Genomic DNA, 18,254 nt, shown 5'->3' on the forward strand with positions numbered 1-18,254 from the left:
TGAGATCAATTAATGCTACTGAGGTCGATCAATTAATGCTACTCATGGCGGAGAAGGGGGAGACCAGGACTCTAGGAAGGAGGGGCTCCAGCCCAGAATGAGAAGCGTCACCTATAAAACCTATAAAAAGGTTACTAAGAGTGGATAGTGGTCATCCTAAACACTCACTGAGAGCTACTCCTATAGGGGAAATTATGCGTATGAGGCCAAACATGCCCCTGAGGAAACATTCTCCACACCTGGGATACCTCTTTACTAAATTAAGGGTAGTAACCACAGCTAGGTACTGACCCCAAGTAGGACAAATAGCTGGAAGCTGACGTATCCTACTGTCTACGCATGGCTTTTCTGAGAAGTATCGGAAAGTCTTCTACGCCCAGTTATAAAGGCCCGGGGCTCGCACTACCCAACCTGGTACTCGGTGAACTGGTTAGGGTAGAAGGCAATCTGATAACACACTAAATGTAAGTATGAGAATACTTTACTCTTCAACACTTATTCTACTAACGCATCCCAGCAAAGTACACTACTACCTAGACAAGGCACCCAAGACACATCCCTACTCTCTTCCTGTACCACCACTTCTAACAACCTGCACCTGCTCTCAAAGTTATTATTATGCCTGAATTGTATTGCAATGAAGATTCAAGTAAACTGTTTATCTGGTTAATTGCTGGATTCAGACCTATTTTTCTCGCACCTACACCTAAACTTGGGCTATCCTCTCTGTCAAGCGCAGTGCCTGTTTTTCTGGGGGTGGGTTCCAACACCACTTCTGGCCCAAGTGCACAAGTGACCCACAACCACCTAGCAGCCACGACCCCACATACTTAGCTGCGGCACATTGCATCATCATTTCACACTGCGAGAATACTATGTACAACCTTCTTCTAGTCCAGGGTTGGATAATTTGTTCAAGGTCCCCCTGGCATCTACCATTCTACAGTGAGAGATGGTGTTACTCAGCCTCCATATTCTGCAGAGTTCATTTGCCTGCATTTTGTATCACTAAAACAGCTCATTGACAAATAATGAGTGGTATACTAGGGGCACTAAAATGGCGTCCTTACATGTGACATATACAGAGTACTACTACACCCAGATAGCCCTGCACTATACCACCTGCTGCTAAAACCCTTTGTGGTCACTCTATCTATCTATCTATCTATCTATCTATCTATCTCCTATCTATCTATCTATCTATCTATCTATCTATCTGTCTACCTATCTATCTCCTATCTATCTATCTATCTATCTATCTATCTATCTATCTCCTATCTATCTATCTATCTATCTATCTATCTATCTATCTATCTATCTATCTATCTATCTATCTCCTATCTATCTATCTATCTATCTATCTATCTATCTATTTGTTTATGTATTTTCTATTATCCACCTATTTCATGTCTGTCTTTTATCTATCTACATATATATAATATTTCTATGTATCTAATAATATTTTATCCATTCTTCATGTCACCACAGAAACCACTGAAAAGACACTATTGATGGCGAGCAGCCAGTGCCACCAGCTGACCATGTAATGTGTATGGGGGCCTCCTCACCCTCAGGGCCCTGTGCTACTGACCAGGATACCCAAGTGCTACATCCATCACTGCTGTGTATAATGATAATATGGTATTTCCTGGACCTCTGTGTGACACAGATAATCTGCATGACATAGGCTGTATGTGTGATTTCCTATATTACACAATGACGAGGGGATGACCCTGCCCCGTGGTGGGAATCCACCACACATACTGACAGCCACCAGGACACATTGCTCCCCACAGCATCAAGCAGGAAGCCTCAGCGACTGCAGCAGCATGAAGTAACCCAACAGAAGACTCCCCCAAACCTCCGCCAGGACCCAACAAGTATCCACCATGGACAACAAACCCCTCCTGAGTGACCCCGAAAAGACTAACTATCAGTCTGTGGGGAAAGCCCTGAGAGAAGCGGAGAAGAAGTATATAAAGTGAGTGATATCTATGTATCTGTATATTTATATATGTGTCTATTTTCTTTTTATTCTATTCATATCTCTCTCTCTAAGCTATCTATCTATCTATCTATCTATCTATCTATCTATCTCCTATCTATCTATCTCCTATCTATCTATCTCCTATCTATCTATCTATCTATCTATCTATCTATCTATCTATCTATCTATCTATCTCTATTACCTATCTATCTATCTATCTATCTATCTATCTATCTATCTATCTATCTATCTATCTATCTATCATCTATGTATCCTTCTATCTTACTCTACATTGTTACATAGTCTACTTCTGAATGAGACTATTGCTTCATCGTGGCCTCGGACAGGATACAGCAATGTCCCAATGTCTTATATTCTGGAGTTACACCACCTCAGTATGTCGCTGCCATGTAGCAGAGATAAGTGTTTGCTGAATGGAAGTTTCTTAAGCTACAGAACATCTGTGCCTCACTGGTGCCATCCATCTAGACTGTTCCTTGGGCACAGTATCTATGTATATGGGTGGTAAATGTTGTTGGGCTTTGGGCACCTCTGTGCTTTGGAAGAGTAAAATGCTCTTTGTACATACTAATCCATCAGCACAATACAGGCTGCCAATGATAGTTACAGATACAGGCTGTTAGTGATAGCTACAGATACAGGCTGCCAGTGAAAGCGACAGCTACAGGCTGCCAGTGATAGCGACAGATACAGGCTGCCAGTGATAGTGACATAGACAGGCTGCCGGTGATAGCGACAGATACAGGCTGCCAGTGATAGTGACATAGACAGGCTGCCGGTGATAGCGACAGATACAGGCTGCCAGTGATAGAGACATAGACAGGCTGACAGTGATGGTGACAGATACAGGCAGCCAGTGATAGCGACAGATACATACAGGCTGACAGTGATAGCGACAGATACAGGCAGCCAGTGATAGCTACAGATACTGGCTGCCAGTGATAGTGACAGATACAGGCAGCCAGTCATAGCTACAGATACAGGCTGCCAGTGATAGTGACAGATACAGGCTGCCAGTGATAGCTACAGATACAGGCTGCCAGTGATAGTGACATAGACAGGCTGCCGGTGATAGCGACAGATACAGGCTGCCAGTGATAGAGACATAGACAGGCTGACAGTGATGCCGACAGATACAGGTTGCCAGTGATAGTGACAGATACATACAGGCTGCCAGTGATAGCGACAGATACAGGCTGCCAGTGATAGCTACAGATACAGGCTGCCGGTGATAGCGACAGATACAGGCTGCCAGTGATAGTGTCAGATACAGGCAGCCAGTGATAGAGACATACACAGGCTGACAGTGATGCCGACAGATACAGGCTGCCAGTGGTAGCTACAGATACAGGCTGCCAGTGATAGCAACAGATACAGGCTGCCAGTGATAGCTACAGATACAGGCAGCCGGTGATAGTGACAGATACAGGCTGCCAGTGATAGCTACAGATACAGGCTGCCAGTGATAGTGACAGATACAGGCAGCCAGTGATAGCGACAGATACAGGCAGCCAGTGATAGCTACAGATACAGGCTGCCTGTGATAGTGACAGATACAGGCTGCCAGTGATAGTGACAGATACAGGCTGCCAGTGATAGCTACAGATACAGGCTGCCAGTGATAGCTACAGATACAGGCTGCCAGTGATAGTGACAGATACAGGCTGCCAGTGATAGTGACAGATACAGGCTGCCAGTGATAGTGACAGATACAGGCAGCCAGTGATAGCTACAGATACAGGCTGCCAGTGATAGTGACAGATACAGGCTGCCAGTGATAGTGACAGATACAGGCTGCCGGTGATAGCGACAGATACAGGCTGCCAGTGATAGTGACATAGACAGGCTGACAGTGATGGCGACAGATACAGGCTGCCAGTGATAGTGACATAGACAGGCTGACAGTGATGGCGACAGATACCGGCTGACAGTGATAGTGACATAGACAGGCTGACAGTGATGGCAAAAGATACAGGCAGCCAGTGATAGCTACAGATACAGGCTGCCAGTGATAGCTACAGATACAGGCTGCCGGTGATAGCGACAGATACAGGCTGCCAGTGATAGTGACATAGACAGGCTGCCGGTGATGGCGACAGATACAGGTTGCCAGTGATAGTGACAGATACATACAGGTTGCCAGTGATAGTGACAGATACGACCTGCCATAAAACTGCAACCACTTGGAGAATGCTGCCTCAGATAGCAGAAATTCACAGATAAAGAGGTACACCACTAAAAATATGGAGCAGACTCTGTCCATTGTCTCCTTCCTCATAGAGGTATGAACAAGGCACTTAGCCCTGAGGTCGTACCCCTATTTCCTTTCTATTGTCTAGGGCAGGGAGGGGAAACCTGCGGCCCTCCAGTTGTTGCAAAACTACAATTCCCATCAGCCAGGCATAATAGGAATTGTAGTCTTGCAGCAGCTGGAGGGCCGCAGGTTCCCCATCCCTGCTCTAGTGGGACAAGCTCCTGCCCTTTGGTCCCATAAGGGGCAATGTAATGACATAAACCGGCGCTACGATGGGGGCGCTATTCTAATCTTGTTATTGCCTTCTTCCTTACAGAACACTAGACAACAGGAGAATGCTCTTGGCTGCCTTTTCTGCAGTTCTTGGCAATTTCTCTTTTGGCTACGGATTGGTGTACCCATCCCCTGTGCTGCCGGTTTTGGAAGGAGATACTGATCCAGTTTTACATATTACAGACGCAGAGAAGTCATGGTTTGGGGTACAGATCTTTTCTCTTTTTGTATGTTCTTTCTTATTTGCATTTGTCTATGCGTTGTGTCTGGTATTATTGATGGGATGAGCTGCAGTACCGCACATAACCTGTGAACAGGTGTGGCTCTGTTTATAGAGAAAAGAAACCATTGTTTTCTAATCCCAGACAATGCTTTTTATTGTTATTTCTTATCCCTGAACAGTCCGTCTTTGCTCTGGGATGCTGCGTCGGAGGGATCAGCTCTATGGTCCTGAATGACCGCCTTGGACGTAAGCTCAGTATCATGTTCTCGGCATTTCCAGCCGCTGTGGGCTTCTTGCTTATGGGCAGTGCACAACATGTCTCCATGTTACTTTTGGGCAGGATCCTCACCGGCCTTGCTGGAGGAATGACATCATCATCTATACCGGTAAGTGGATTGGTCTCTAATGGTTCAATGGTTAAAGAAGTTCTCCACCTAGACCTATGTGTAGAAAAATCGGAATATAAATGCGGGCTTTGTGTGACTTCTTTGCCATGGTAGCCATGCCCTCAATCATATTAGGGGTCTATATTGACCCTATAGACTACAATGGGCCCCTCTATCCCTCAGTGCATCCATTTTCCAATGCTTCATGGAAGCGGCAGTGGTTCTGTAATATGAAACCATAGAGTCTCCTGATCCACTGTAGAGGGTCATATTGGACAGACTGGTTACTAGGAATACAGTAAGTTGTCAGACACCGTTCCCATAGCAACTAGGCTGTCACTGATTACTGAATGGCACAAGACATTATGACCAAGCTGTCTGCCTCTCATGGCCTTGTGTTCTAGATAACCAAGGAAGGGTGACAGCTTGACCTCCAATATGGACTCCTTGGTTGCTAACAGCAACCACATGGTCCAGCAGGATACTGACTTGTTATCCTATGTTGGCCATATTCAGTAAGATGGCTACACCCGACCACATGGGGTCTACTGAAATGTACTTTAGGAGGGAGGGACATGATTCTGCAATGTCTTCTGGTGAAAATAAGAGGAATAAAGGCTCAGGAAGTAACATGTCTGAAATCCCCACCTGAAATCCCCTCCGACCATAGCCTATAATAAACCTATAAAAGAATTAAGAAAAAAAAATAGAGAATAAAGAAACCTCATTCCTCAATCCCCCGCCACCCCCGCCTTTGGCTATTATTCTAAGTAGGGATGTGGTCACTATTACTTCTCGTCATACTTTAAAGTACATTATATGGGATATATGGGGGGAGTAGAGAAAGCTTATTCTTCCCATATCGCCCACAAAAGTCCCTCTGTTCCTCGCCACACAATATGGACATCAGTCACATACCGTGCAAACATCCATATGCATTCCACCTCCAAGAATATGACAGGATTTTCCACTTATTAACCCGGGTTATTATTAGTTCTTTTGGTATACAATGCGGCAGTGATACATAACAGCAATATAGCCGCTTGTGAGGACGCGTGCTTCCTGTGGATGCCTCACAAAAATCACCAGTGACCACCAGGTCCTCTCCATGTCACAGGCAGCTCGGAGTTAGTTCTAGAATGTGAGGACCCAACCATACAGCTCCATCTCACCTCGTGTATAACCCCACAAGACACCTATATCAATAACTGCAGGGCTGCTCAAGCCTTGGTCCCAATACAGCTAGACACTGCTAGCGATAGTAAGCTTCACCTGATTTATATTCTATTGCATAGTATTAGTTATTAGACCTGGGAAAGCTGGCTATGTCAGTAGACACAGCACCCTGTAGACGAGGAACCAGCAATTGACAGTTCTCCCCGCTCACTCTGCTGGCACAGACAGCTTTTCCAAATGTAATATCTATTCTAATGCTAACATGCAATAGAATAGAAATCAGGGGAGGCTCAGTATCAGGACCAGGGCTTGGGCAGCCCTGCAGTTCTTGACACAGCCACAGGTGGCAGAAGAGGAGCTGTGTCATCCCTTACTGCTGCCATTACATTTCTGGTGTCTCTTAAGGCCCTATTCCACGGGTCGTTTAGAGGAGTAATATCGTTCGTATTCGGCCGATATCGACCGCTACGAACGATATTCGTCCCGTGGAATAGAGTGCAACGATCAGCCGACATCGTTCATGTCGGCTGATCGTTGCAGTCGCTTGTTTTTCAACATGTTGAAAAACAAGCGACTGATATAGCAGCGATCTGCTGCCGTCGCTCCGTTGAATAGGAGCATCGGCAGCAGACGCTGCTATATCCTATGGGCTGCCCGGACGATCAGCGATCCCCCGGGCAGCCCCCCCAGCAGCTCCCCGCCGCCCCTCCCGCACTCACCCGCTCGCTGACGCTGCGTTGAATAGCGGCGGCAGCGAGCGGGGAACGAGGAGCAAACGAGCGCTAATAGCGCTCGTTTGCTCCTTCAAACGACTCGTGGAATAAGGGCATTAGGGACCTATTCCACCAGACGATTATTGTTTGCATAATCGTTCGTTAACGATTAACGATTTCAAACTACCGCTATTGCGACCTGAAAACGTTCACTCATTTCCATGGAACAATAATCGTTACTTATGATCGTAATTGCGATCGTTTTTCTTCGCTATTTATTCGCTATTGCGTTCGTATATACTGCGAATGACCGAACAATGTCTTATTCAATGCGAACGATTTGCGAACGTTTTGCGAACGAGCAACGATAAAAAATAGGTCAAGGTCTTAAGGGCCTATTACACGGGTCGTTTAGAGGAGCAAACGAGCGCTCTCAGCGCTCGTTGGCTCCTTGTTCCCCGCTCGCTGCCGCCGCTATTCAACGCGGCTGCAGCGAGCGGGTGGGTGCGGGTGAGTGCGGGAGGGGGCGGCGGGGAGCTGCGGGGGGGCTGCCCGGGTGATCGCTGATCGTCCGGGCAGCCCATAGGATATAGCAGCGTTTGCTGCCGACGCTCCTATTCAACGGAGCGACTGCAGCAGATCGCTGCTATATCAGTCGCTTGTTTTTCAACATGTTGAAAAACAAGCGACTGCAACGATCAGCCGACATGAACGATGTCGGCTGATCGTTGCACTCTATTCCACGGGACGATTATCGTCCGTAGTGGCCGATATCGGCCGAATACGGACGATAATCGTTCCGTGGAATAGGGCCTTTATAAAGCGATCAACGATTTCTCGTTCGGTCGTTAACTGCATTTCAACCGAACGATTATCGTTTAGATTCGAACGATATAACGATAATTTGAACGATAATCGTCCGGTGGAATAGGGCCCTTACTATGGAAGACAGGGGCCCTCAGGTATCAGGATCCAGCTGTGACTGCTAACTGAGCTTCTAGGCTTTGAGTGACATTCAGCTATAGGATTAGTCATATCCATGGACAGCAGATTCATATTTTTCCCTTACATGTAAATCTATGGTATGAGGATCACTGAGGACAGAGGGGTCATTTATGGTAACTAGTCACACAGTTAGGCTATGTTAACACATTGTATGACACCGGCCGTTGCCAGATAAGATCATCCTGGCTGCTACTGCAGTACCGGCTGGATGATCTTTTGCGCCACATCAGTGTGCACCCTCTCCCCACTGCACACTACGGAGCGTGCGGCCGGAGCCGCGCGCTTCATTGTGTGCACTGACAGGTTCTCTGCGGCCGCTATAATGAATAACGGACGCAGAAAACTGATGTGGTGCCGCTAGAGATCCCAGCCGGAGCATATACTATGTGTATACGCTCCGACCGGCATTCCATAGACCGCAACGTAACGTATATTTTCGTATTAATCACAGCCGTTGTTGCAATCAGTACTTTTACGAAAATATACGTTGTGTGAACATAGCCGTATATAGTATACACACTGTAATGTGGTCAGAATTCATTCTCAGGCCATAAATCCAGTTTTTGCAGGTTACGTGCCCTCTTCTAAAGTCACATAATCTGAGCAGACAGCAATGACCATCCAGGTCTCCTTGAATTCACATCTGTGTGTCTTTATGAACCAGGAAGCTTAGGATGAGCATCTCTATTCACAATTTTAACATATGTGATACTCTGTGTGTTCTAGGTTTATATATCAGAAATTTCCCATGCTGGACTGCGGGGGGCGCTAGGAGCATGTCCTCAATTGATGGCTGTCTGCGGAGCTCTGGTTCTCTATGCATTAGGTATGTCTTTCCCTTTTAACTTTTATATCTTGGAGTATTTACTACTTAAAGGGGTTATCCAGCGCTACAAAAACATGGCCACTTTTCCACCTACTGTTGTCTCCAGTTCAGGTGCAGTTTGCAATTAAGCGCCATTTACTTCAATGGAACTGAGTTTCAAAACCCCACCCAATCTGGAGACAAGAGAGGGGAAAGTGGCCATGTTTTTGTAGCGCTGGATAACCCCTTGAGGGTACAAACACACACAGCAGATACGCAGCAGATACGCAGCAGATATGCAGCAGATACGCAGCAGATTTGATACTGTGTTCAGTTATTTAGATCTAATCTGCTGCGTATCTGCTGCGTATCGCAGCAGTAAATACGCAGCGTATAAGCCGTGTGTGTTTGTACCCTTAAGGTAAATGGTAGATCTAGATGTTTTTCCATATTGGACTTAATAGTTTGTCCAGTTGTCATGACACCAATTGTCTGCCATCTTAGTACTCCCATAGGGCCCTGCCAGGCACAATATAAAGTGGGCACGGAAAGTAGTTAGACCCACTTAAAATTTTCACTCTTTGTCTTATTACAGACATTTGTAAAGTGCAAAAAAGTAAATTTTTTTGGCTCAGAAAAAAATAGAAATGTAGATATTTTTGCAAATGTATTAAACAAGAAAAACTGAAATATCCCATGGTCATAAGTATTCAGACCCTTTGCCCAGTATTGAGTAGAAGCCCCCTCCCTTTTGAGCTATTACAGCCATGAGTCTTCTTGGGAATGATGCTACCACCACCATGTGTCACTGTCTGTCCCCCCCCCCATAGCATGATGCCGCCACCGCCATGTGTCACTGTCTGTCCCCCCATAGCATGATGCCGCCACCGCCATGTGTCACTGTCTGTCCCCCCATAGCATGATGCCGCCACCGCCATGTCACTGTCTGCCCCCCCATAGCATGATGCCGCCACTGCCATGTCACTGTCTGTCTCCCCCATAGCATGATGCCGCCACCGCCATGTGTCACTGTCTGTCCCCCCATAGTATGATGCCGCCACCGCCATGTGTCACTGTCTGTCCCCCCATAGGATGATGCTGCCACCGCCATGTGTCACTGTCTGTCCCCCCATAGCATGATGCCGCCACCGCCATGTGTCACTGTCTGTCCCCCCATAGCATGATGCCGCCACCGCCATGTGTCACTGTCTGTCCCCCCATAGCATGATGCCGCCACCGCCATGTGTCACTGTCTGTCCCCCCCATAGTATGATGCCGCCACCGCCATGTGTCACTGTCTGTCCCCCCATAGCATGATGCCGCCACCGCCATGTGTCACTGTCTGTCCCCCCATAGCATGATGCCGCCACCGCCATGTGTCACTGTCTGTCCCCCCATAGCATGATGCCGCCACTGCCATGTGTCACTGTCTGTCCCCCCATAGCATGATGCCGCCACCGCCATGTGTCACTGTCTGTCCCCCCATAGCATGATGCTACCACCACCATGTGTCACTGTCTGTCCCCCCCCATAGCATGATGCTGCCACCACCATGTGTCACTGTCTGTCCCCCCCATAGTATGATGCTGCCACCGCCATGTGTCACTGTCTGTCCCCCCCATAGTATGATGCTGCCACCGCCATGTGTCACTGTCTGTCCCCCCCATAGTATGATGCTGCCACCGCCATGTGTCACTGTCTGTCCCCCCCATAGTATGATGCTGCCACCGCCATGTGTCACTGTCTGTCCCCCCATAGCATGATGCCGCCACCGCCATGTGTCACTGTCTGTCCCCCCCATAGCATGATGCCGCCACTGCCATGTCACTGTCTGTCCCCCCCATAGTATGATGCTGCCACCGCCATGTGTCACTGTTGTGATTGTATTGGGCAGGTTGTAAGCAGTACCTGGTTTTCTCTACACATACCGCTTAGAAGTTCAAGCTTTATCTCATCAGACCAGAGAATCTTATTTCTCATAGTCTGGGAGTTCTTCATGTGTGTATGCAGCTTTCATATGTCCGTTGCTCACTCTGCCATAGAGCCCCGACTGCTGGAGGCTGTGGTGATAGTTGACTTTGTGGAACTTTCTCCCATCTCCCTGCTGCATGTCTACAGCTCCGCCACAGTCATCCTGGGGTTCTTCTTTACCTCTCACCAAGGTAAAGATAAATGCGACCAAGTACAGAGAGATCCTGAATGAAAACCTCTTCCAGAGTGCTCCAGACCTCGGACTGGGCTGAAGCTTCATCTTCCAACAAGACAATGACCCTAAGCCGACAGCTAAAATACCAAAGCGGTGGCTTCAGAACAACTCTGTGACAGACAGAGCCCTGACCTAAACCCAACTGACCATCTCTAGAGAGACTTGAAAATGGCGTCCACCAACGTTCACCATCCAACCTGAGGGAACTGGAGAGAATCTGCAAGGAAGAATGGCAGAGGAACTGGAGAGGATCCCCAAATCCAGGGGTGAAAAACTTGCTACATCATTCCCAAGAAAACTCATGGCCGTACTAGCTCAAAGGGGATGAATACTTATGACCATGGGATATTTCAGTTTTTCTTGTGTAATAAATTTGCAAAAATATCTACATTTCTGTTTTGCAGAACTGTTTTTTAACTTTTAACCAAATGGCTGCAATGAAGCAAAGAGTGAAAAATGTAAAGGAGTCTGAATACTTTCCATACCCACTGTAAAGTATTCAAGTTGTATTGTGCTTGCTATCACATGGTATATTTCTCTAGAAAATGTAAAAAAAAATATATATATATATATATATATATATATATATATATATATATATATATATATAATTATAATTATTATTATTATAATAATTATTATTATTATTATTATAAAAAAACATTGAAAGTGCTATACTAACCATCCCTCTCATCCCCTAAGGGCTCGTCCTGCCATGGCGGTGGTTGGCGATAGCTGGCGAGGTGCCAGTATTCCTCATGCTCTTCCTCCTCTGCTTCATGCCTGACTCCCCGCGGTTCCTAATATCCAAGGGCAAAGATGAGAAGGCGCTTCAGGCCCTGGTCTGGCTCCGGGGCCCCAACACTGCATACAGAGCGGAGTTCCAGAGGATTAAGGAAAGCGTCTTACAGATGGTAAGAATCCATTGGGTGGTGTATTCCTCTAATGATGTATGATGGGAGTCGAGGTGGTTTAGATAAAATTATAACCCTTTGTATCATTGCAGAACAGTTCTCTGACCTGGAGTGAGCTCTCCATCGCATACTACTACAAACCCATCCTCATCTCCGTATTCATGAGGTGTCTGCAGCAATTGTCTGGAATCAACCCCATCCTGACCTACCTGGAGCCCATCTTTAACAGGACCAAAGTCATTCTGGTGAGGACTGGGGGTTCTTTAATGCTTCCAATGTACTAACATCATGAGGAAGAAGCAGATACGGATGAGCGCTCTAGCTAAACCTCTTGGAAGTAGTTTTCCCCCTTTAATCTTGTGTTTCTGTTCCTTTAAAAAGACCCAAAACATGACTGGGGGATTTATGAAGCCAAGCCAGAAACTTCCCCAGAAGGAGAGGACAGCCATCTGTAGAGAGCTGATTTAGGGTTATTGCCCCTTGTAAATAGATAGCAGGTTGCTGGCTGGGAGGACCATAAGTCTTCTATAAATCTCCTCACATCTTCATGGTGTTCTTCTCTCCCTTTGGTTCCCTAACATCTCCACTACAGTCTTCTCCCCTATGATCCAAAATGGCTGCCCTTAAAGGGGTTGTTGAAAAAAAACAACACACCACCTATTCACAGGATAGATCATAAGTGTCTGACCCAACCGATCACAAGAATAGGATCCCATGAACCGAGCGAGGGTCAGGCATGCTCATTGCACTCCAAAGTCTATGGGACTGAGAGAAATAGTCTGGTACAGTACTTGGCTTTCTCCATCAGTCTCATAGTCTAGTAATGTTTGTCCCTTTAGCCTGTGGTTACCTAGTAATATCTCAGACTCAATGAGCAGGATAGAGATAACATGGCACCTACTGTTTCATAGCACAATAAGGTCTGACACGCCGTATCTACAATGATAAGAAATACAATGCAATGTGTAGAGTCATTCATAACATAGACTAGGCTATATAAGGGATAGATACATCGATAATGTATCAGGGAATTCATGTGGCCTATGGTTGTTGGGTAATGTTAGATGCTATAAGGGTATTCCTGTAGATTTGCTGGATGACGATGTTGCTGGGTGGGGGGTTGTATGTAGGGAGGTGATCTGCCACCTGTGGTGTCTTCTTCTAGAGAGGCGGGTATGACGCTGCCCTGGTTGGACTTGTCAGATTGGTCTCTGTGCTGGTGGCAGCTCTGGTTATGGATAAAGCGGGCAGGAAGATCCTTCTTTATGTATCCAGTAAGTATGTGAACCTCCTTGATACTTCGTCATGGTCTCTACTCCATCCATTGTGTCCTCCTCACTCGTCTCTTCGGCCTTGTCTGACAGGTTCTCTGATGTTGGTGTCCTCTCTCTCCATGGGATTATACGTTCACTTCACAGTAGACAAGAACAATTCCACCAACCTCACAATGACTGCCAGTGACCCGCACCCCCATGTGGATCCTGTTGACTATTTATCGATCATCCCCCTTGTATGTATTATGGTGTATATTTTAGGTAAGTAAATATGAGCTTAGTTGGATCCCATAGGAGATACTTAGGTGTCTATTGGATTTGTGTGCACCTCTATAGGGAACAGTAATGCTAAATCAGCAATTGTGGAGAATCTCTTTAACATATTTTTCTTTACACCCCGTGCCACAATGGTGTGTATATTCTTTACACTGTCCAATCATAAGTTAAGGCGTTGTTCTCTTTGGACAATCCCCACTTGAGGGTAACTGTGCCAGATGAGAATACCCCTTAAAGGGTACGTTCTTTGGGTAGTTGCTTTACCATAATTCTCTGTACCCATTGCCTTGCCCTAACACCATCTCCTCCTTAGGTTATGCTCTTGGCTGGGGACCAATAACCTGGCTCCTCATGTCTGAGATCCTACCACTTAAAGCCAGAGGAACAGCTTCTGGACTCTGCGTGCTGGTCAGCTGGATCACCGGCTTTGTTCTCACGGAAGCCTTCCTGCCCGTTGTGGTGAGTACCAGGGGACGTGTGCCATGTACTTATGGGTTTGCTGTGTATCTAGCACTGGAGGTGGGTTAGTACGGTCATGCTATACTGGTTGAGTTGAGACACCTTCTCACATTGCAAAACTTGTCGGTCATTGCAAGAGCTGAACTTAGCTTTGGGTGTCAACAAAAAAAACTTTACGCCATGATTTTCTTTTTATTCCCAGAATGCCTTTCAACTGGCGACTCCATTCTTCTTCTTTGCCATCATCAACGTGTGCGGCATCATCTTCACGTATTACGTTGTCCCAGAAACCAGGGGGCGGACTCTGGAACAAATCGAAGCTTTCTTTCGGACGGGTCGGCGATCCTTCATTAAGTAGCCCCCCAGAACTGGTAAAATAGGAGATTGTCAAAAGAAGAAGACCACTGGGTCCATCTAGTCGGCCCTTTTAGTATTCTTCACCCTACAGGTCACTAATCTGCTTATCTGGATCAGACTAGACCTGTAATATCTGAAACTGAAAACTGTGACATCATGAGGACAATCGGGATGTGATCGGAAGTCACTTAACGCTACATTAAGGCCCGTTGGGCTGGGCCGATTCATGTAAATAGTAGAGTAATAAGAATTTGAGATTAAAGCTGCAATTGATGTAGATTTATTCAGAATTGCGTATTGTTTATAAAGGGAAAATGCTAGGAAAACCTGATACACTATGTTACGCAAATCTACCTAATAATACAGCAATATAGCATATACCCGCCTCGAAGATAGGAATCTCCTGGGTATCTGCTGTAGGCATTGCCTGAGGCCAAAGTTCCCATTGGCCTGGTTTATAGGTAACCCAGCGGTGTCTAGTTACATATACGGCGGGCACTGGCAGGGGATTGTATACATAAGAGTAATGCTGACCTCACTGGCAATGACACAGTTCATCGCTATAGTGTGAATTTTATGGCAGCCTTTAAGTCACGCCTCTCCACGATCACATGACTCCAGCTGATAGTGCCAGCATTACGACACCGGACACAACGGACGGTGCGAAAACAGGAAATTTCGTAAATAAATCTGATTTCTCATTCAATGCCTGGAAACCTTAGGATGACATCTACTGTACACATATTGGCTTCTTAAAGGGCAAGTACAGCAAACATTTAGAGGAGGTCATTGCTTTTATCCTAGAAGGCACCATGGGGAAATAAATCCCATCCACTATATCAACTTAATAGCTTATCGCTAGATAGTCCGGGCAGCCCATAGCATACAGCAGCGGTCTGCTGCCGCCACTCCTATTCCACGGAATGGACATTGTCGGCTGATGAACAGCCGAAATGAACGTTGTCAGCTGATCATTGCCTTCTATTCCATGGGACGATTATCGGAATAGGGCCTTGAGTCATGCAGTTTCTGGAAGAAAGCGGCCATGTTTTTCTAAGCCTGGATAACCCCTTTAAGTACACACAAACGTACCCACACACTGCATACAAAGACAACACAGAGGCGGGTGGAGGTAGAGAGGTATTTTCTTTATTCACTGCATAGACAGGAAGAAAAATGTCTTCAGAATGAAGGAACCGCTGGAAGAGACATTACCCGAAATCACCGACAGCAATGTCAAAGTGTTACAAAGGTCTGCAGCGGCTATTATAGGGAGTCAGTAGATCCTGTACCATGCTGAAGTGTATGAAGAATTACCCAATGTACCCTACTGGTAAGTCATAAAGACATGATGCTCAGCCCCCCGTTCACATTATCACACATCAGTGTGCAGAGAAGAGCTACAATGTGCATTAAAAGTATCCGAACATAGAGAAAATGAAGGAATAAAAACCTCTGGGAGAGATGAGTATTCATCTGCAAACAGCGCCACTCATGTCTATAGGCTGTTTCTGGTACTGCAGCTAGAAAGAATATGGTTGCACTGTAATACCACCCACAACCTATGTGCAGGAGTGGTGCTGTTTCAGGAAAAAAAGCAGCTCCTTCTTCTAATCTTATACAACTCTTAAGATATACAAGAGAAGGCGAGTAAGACAGTCCACCGTACCAAAACGCTCACGTACTGTACTTATTTTTTTATATATTAAGAGAAACACAAGTAAATAAGAATCCTTGAGTCGTCCTCTTCTATTCAGCTCTTAAAGTTATATCCATATCTGGAAAAGTTCGGTGACAACCAATATGGCTGCCATCGCAGCTGTCTCCCCTTGGTAAGTTATGACTTCAGATTGTAGTGTTATATAACCAGGCAGATTTGCCTTTTTAGTGTATTAAAAAAAAAAAAAAAAAAAAAAACTTTCCCGAAAATTGAAGAATTTCCAGACATTAGGGGACAGATGTTTGTCCTTCCCTTAGGGTATAATATTCACACCTGACAGATTTCCATTCGTTTCAAGGAGGTGAAGTTGTTTCTGCATTTATTTTTACAAACTCCATTCAGGTTGACAGGATGGACACAAATCTTCTGTGTGTGAATATAGCCTTATATCAGAATGTGACACAAGTGAGCAATGACAGAATACGAGAAATCTTAAGACGTATCCTAACAAAAGTGAGATGAGGGATCGCCATGAAAGTATATAGTCTGCTGGGTGGGTTCACACATACAGAATCTGCAGCAGATTTGAAGCTGCAGATTCAATGCAAAGTAATTCTGGGCCATCAAATCTGCTGCAGATCTGCAGCAGATTAAAATCTGCGACATCAAATCTGCTGCGGCTCCTGTACGTGTGAACGCACCCTTAGGGTAGCTTCACACGTACCGTAACACAGCTGATTTTCTTCTGCGGATCCGCAGCAGATTTGACTAAATGAATGAACACAGCATTAAATCCGCACTGTAAAATCCGCTGCAGATCCGCAGGGAATTTTACAGAGCGGATTTCATGCTGTGTTCATTCATTTAGTCAGATCTGCTGCGGATCCGCAGCAGAAAATCAGCTGCGGTATGGTACGTGTGAAGCTACCCTAAGGGTGCGTTCACACCTACAGGAGCCGCAGCAGATTTGATGCTGTGTTCAGTTATTTAAATGAAATCTGCTGCGGATCTGCAGCAGAAAATCCGCTGTGGATCCGGTAAGTGTGAACACACCCTTAAGGGGTTCTTTACCTACAGCCCCTTATGCTGGTATACATATGGGCCAGCTGTCTGTACAGACCTTATATACACATGCACGCTGACATCAGCTAAGTGTGCGTGTATTTACCGTGGATAGGGGGAGAGAATCAGACATCACCAGGCCCCCATTTATACTAGCTGGTGGTCTGACACTTATCTGATGTGTATGGGCAGCTTTATACTATATGGACGATTTAGTGATACAGTATATGCACTACGTCCACTTCTGTAAGTCCAGCCCTGAGAAATTTGGTCGGACATCTTAGCCCCGGCCAACAAGAAGTAATGCATTGCTGAACTACAAACGTCCATTGCAGGATTTCCAGTGGTAGATTTTAAAGCAGGGATGGAAAACCTTTGGTTGTCCAGGCATGATGGGATCTGTAGTTCTGCAACAGATGGAGGGCCTTAGGATCCCCATCCCTGGTTTAAAGTGACACCTGGGCAAAGCTGATGCACCGTGTAATATCTAATACAAGGTCCCTGAGGGGGGAGAACAAGACACAGGGATTCATGCTCCTCATCCTTAGATATCACACAGTGCATAGATTTAGCCCAGAGTTGAATAAGATTAGAAAAAAAAATCTGCTCAGTTCCAGAAACAGCGCCGCTCTAGGGGCAGAATCGAGTACTGCAACTAGACAGAGGCAATCCAAGAAGAGATGGCCGGCATCTATGTCAGGAGTAGGGAACCTTAGTTCTCCAGCTGTTGCAAAACTACAACTCCTATCATGCCTGGTATACAGCTAAAGCGTTGGCTGTCCAAGCATGATGGGAGTTGTAGTTATGCAACAGCTGGAGAACTAAGGTTCCCTACCTCTGGTCTATATTAAGGCTAAAACGTAACTTTTTATTAATGCAGCATAAAACAGGTGTATCGCACACCCCTCCTCATGGCTGGACCGGCAATCCCCAGCGCTGTTTCAGGAAGAGAGCAGCTATGGCCATATCCATGGGGGGGATGCTACCGGAAACTTGACCACCTACGTGTAGAACAGGATCGTGTGCTTTTTATATAACCTAACATCTGAACCATATGTAAACAGTAAATCACTGACTACAGAAGCCTTGTTATATCTATTACATTCAACTAGAGTCCAAGGTTAAAATGCTGGTACTCCTTAAAGGGGGGAAAAATGTCACTGTTTGGGGGGCTGAAGGTGATTATTCCTTTCAAATCCATTC

At 45.9% G+C, this 18,254-nt stretch overlaps 1 protein-coding gene across 1 annotated transcript; it reads left to right on the forward strand.

The window, feature by feature from the left end:
* Positions 1-1,497: 1,497 nt before the first annotated feature.
* Positions 1,498-14,598, forward strand: SLC2A6 (solute carrier family 2 member 6). The gene is made up of 10 exons (XM_069985924.1): positions 1,498-1,981; positions 4,579-4,741; positions 4,938-5,144; positions 8,765-8,864; positions 11,752-11,963; positions 12,056-12,208; positions 13,129-13,237; positions 13,328-13,498; positions 13,827-13,972; positions 14,175-14,598. Exons 1-10 carry the CDS (start codon positions 1,890-1,892, stop codon positions 14,328-14,330), a joined length of 1,509 nt encoding a protein of 502 aa, XP_069842025.1. The 5' UTR covers positions 1,498-1,889; the 3' UTR covers positions 14,331-14,598.
* The last annotated feature ends 3,656 nt before the right edge of the window (positions 14,599-18,254 follow it).

The sequence above is a fragment of the Dendropsophus ebraccatus genome, chromosome 10, assembly GCF_027789765.1.
Source record: "Dendropsophus ebraccatus isolate aDenEbr1 chromosome 10, aDenEbr1.pat, whole genome shotgun sequence".
Taxonomy (NCBI): domain Eukaryota; kingdom Metazoa; phylum Chordata; class Amphibia; order Anura; family Hylidae; genus Dendropsophus; species Dendropsophus ebraccatus.

Coding starts and splice junctions, on each gene's coding strand:
- SLC2A6 (XM_069985924.1), top strand. CDS start 1,890: ATGGACAACAAACCCCTCCTGAGTGACCCCGAAAAGACTAACTATCAG. Junction 11,964..12,055: donor AGGAAAGCGTCTTACAGATG/GTAAGAATCCAT, acceptor GTATCATTGCAG/AACAGTTCTCTGACCTGGAG. Junction 13,238..13,327: donor GATCCTTCTTTATGTATCCA/GTAAGTATGTGA, acceptor CTTGTCTGACAG/GTTCTCTGATGTTGGTGTCC.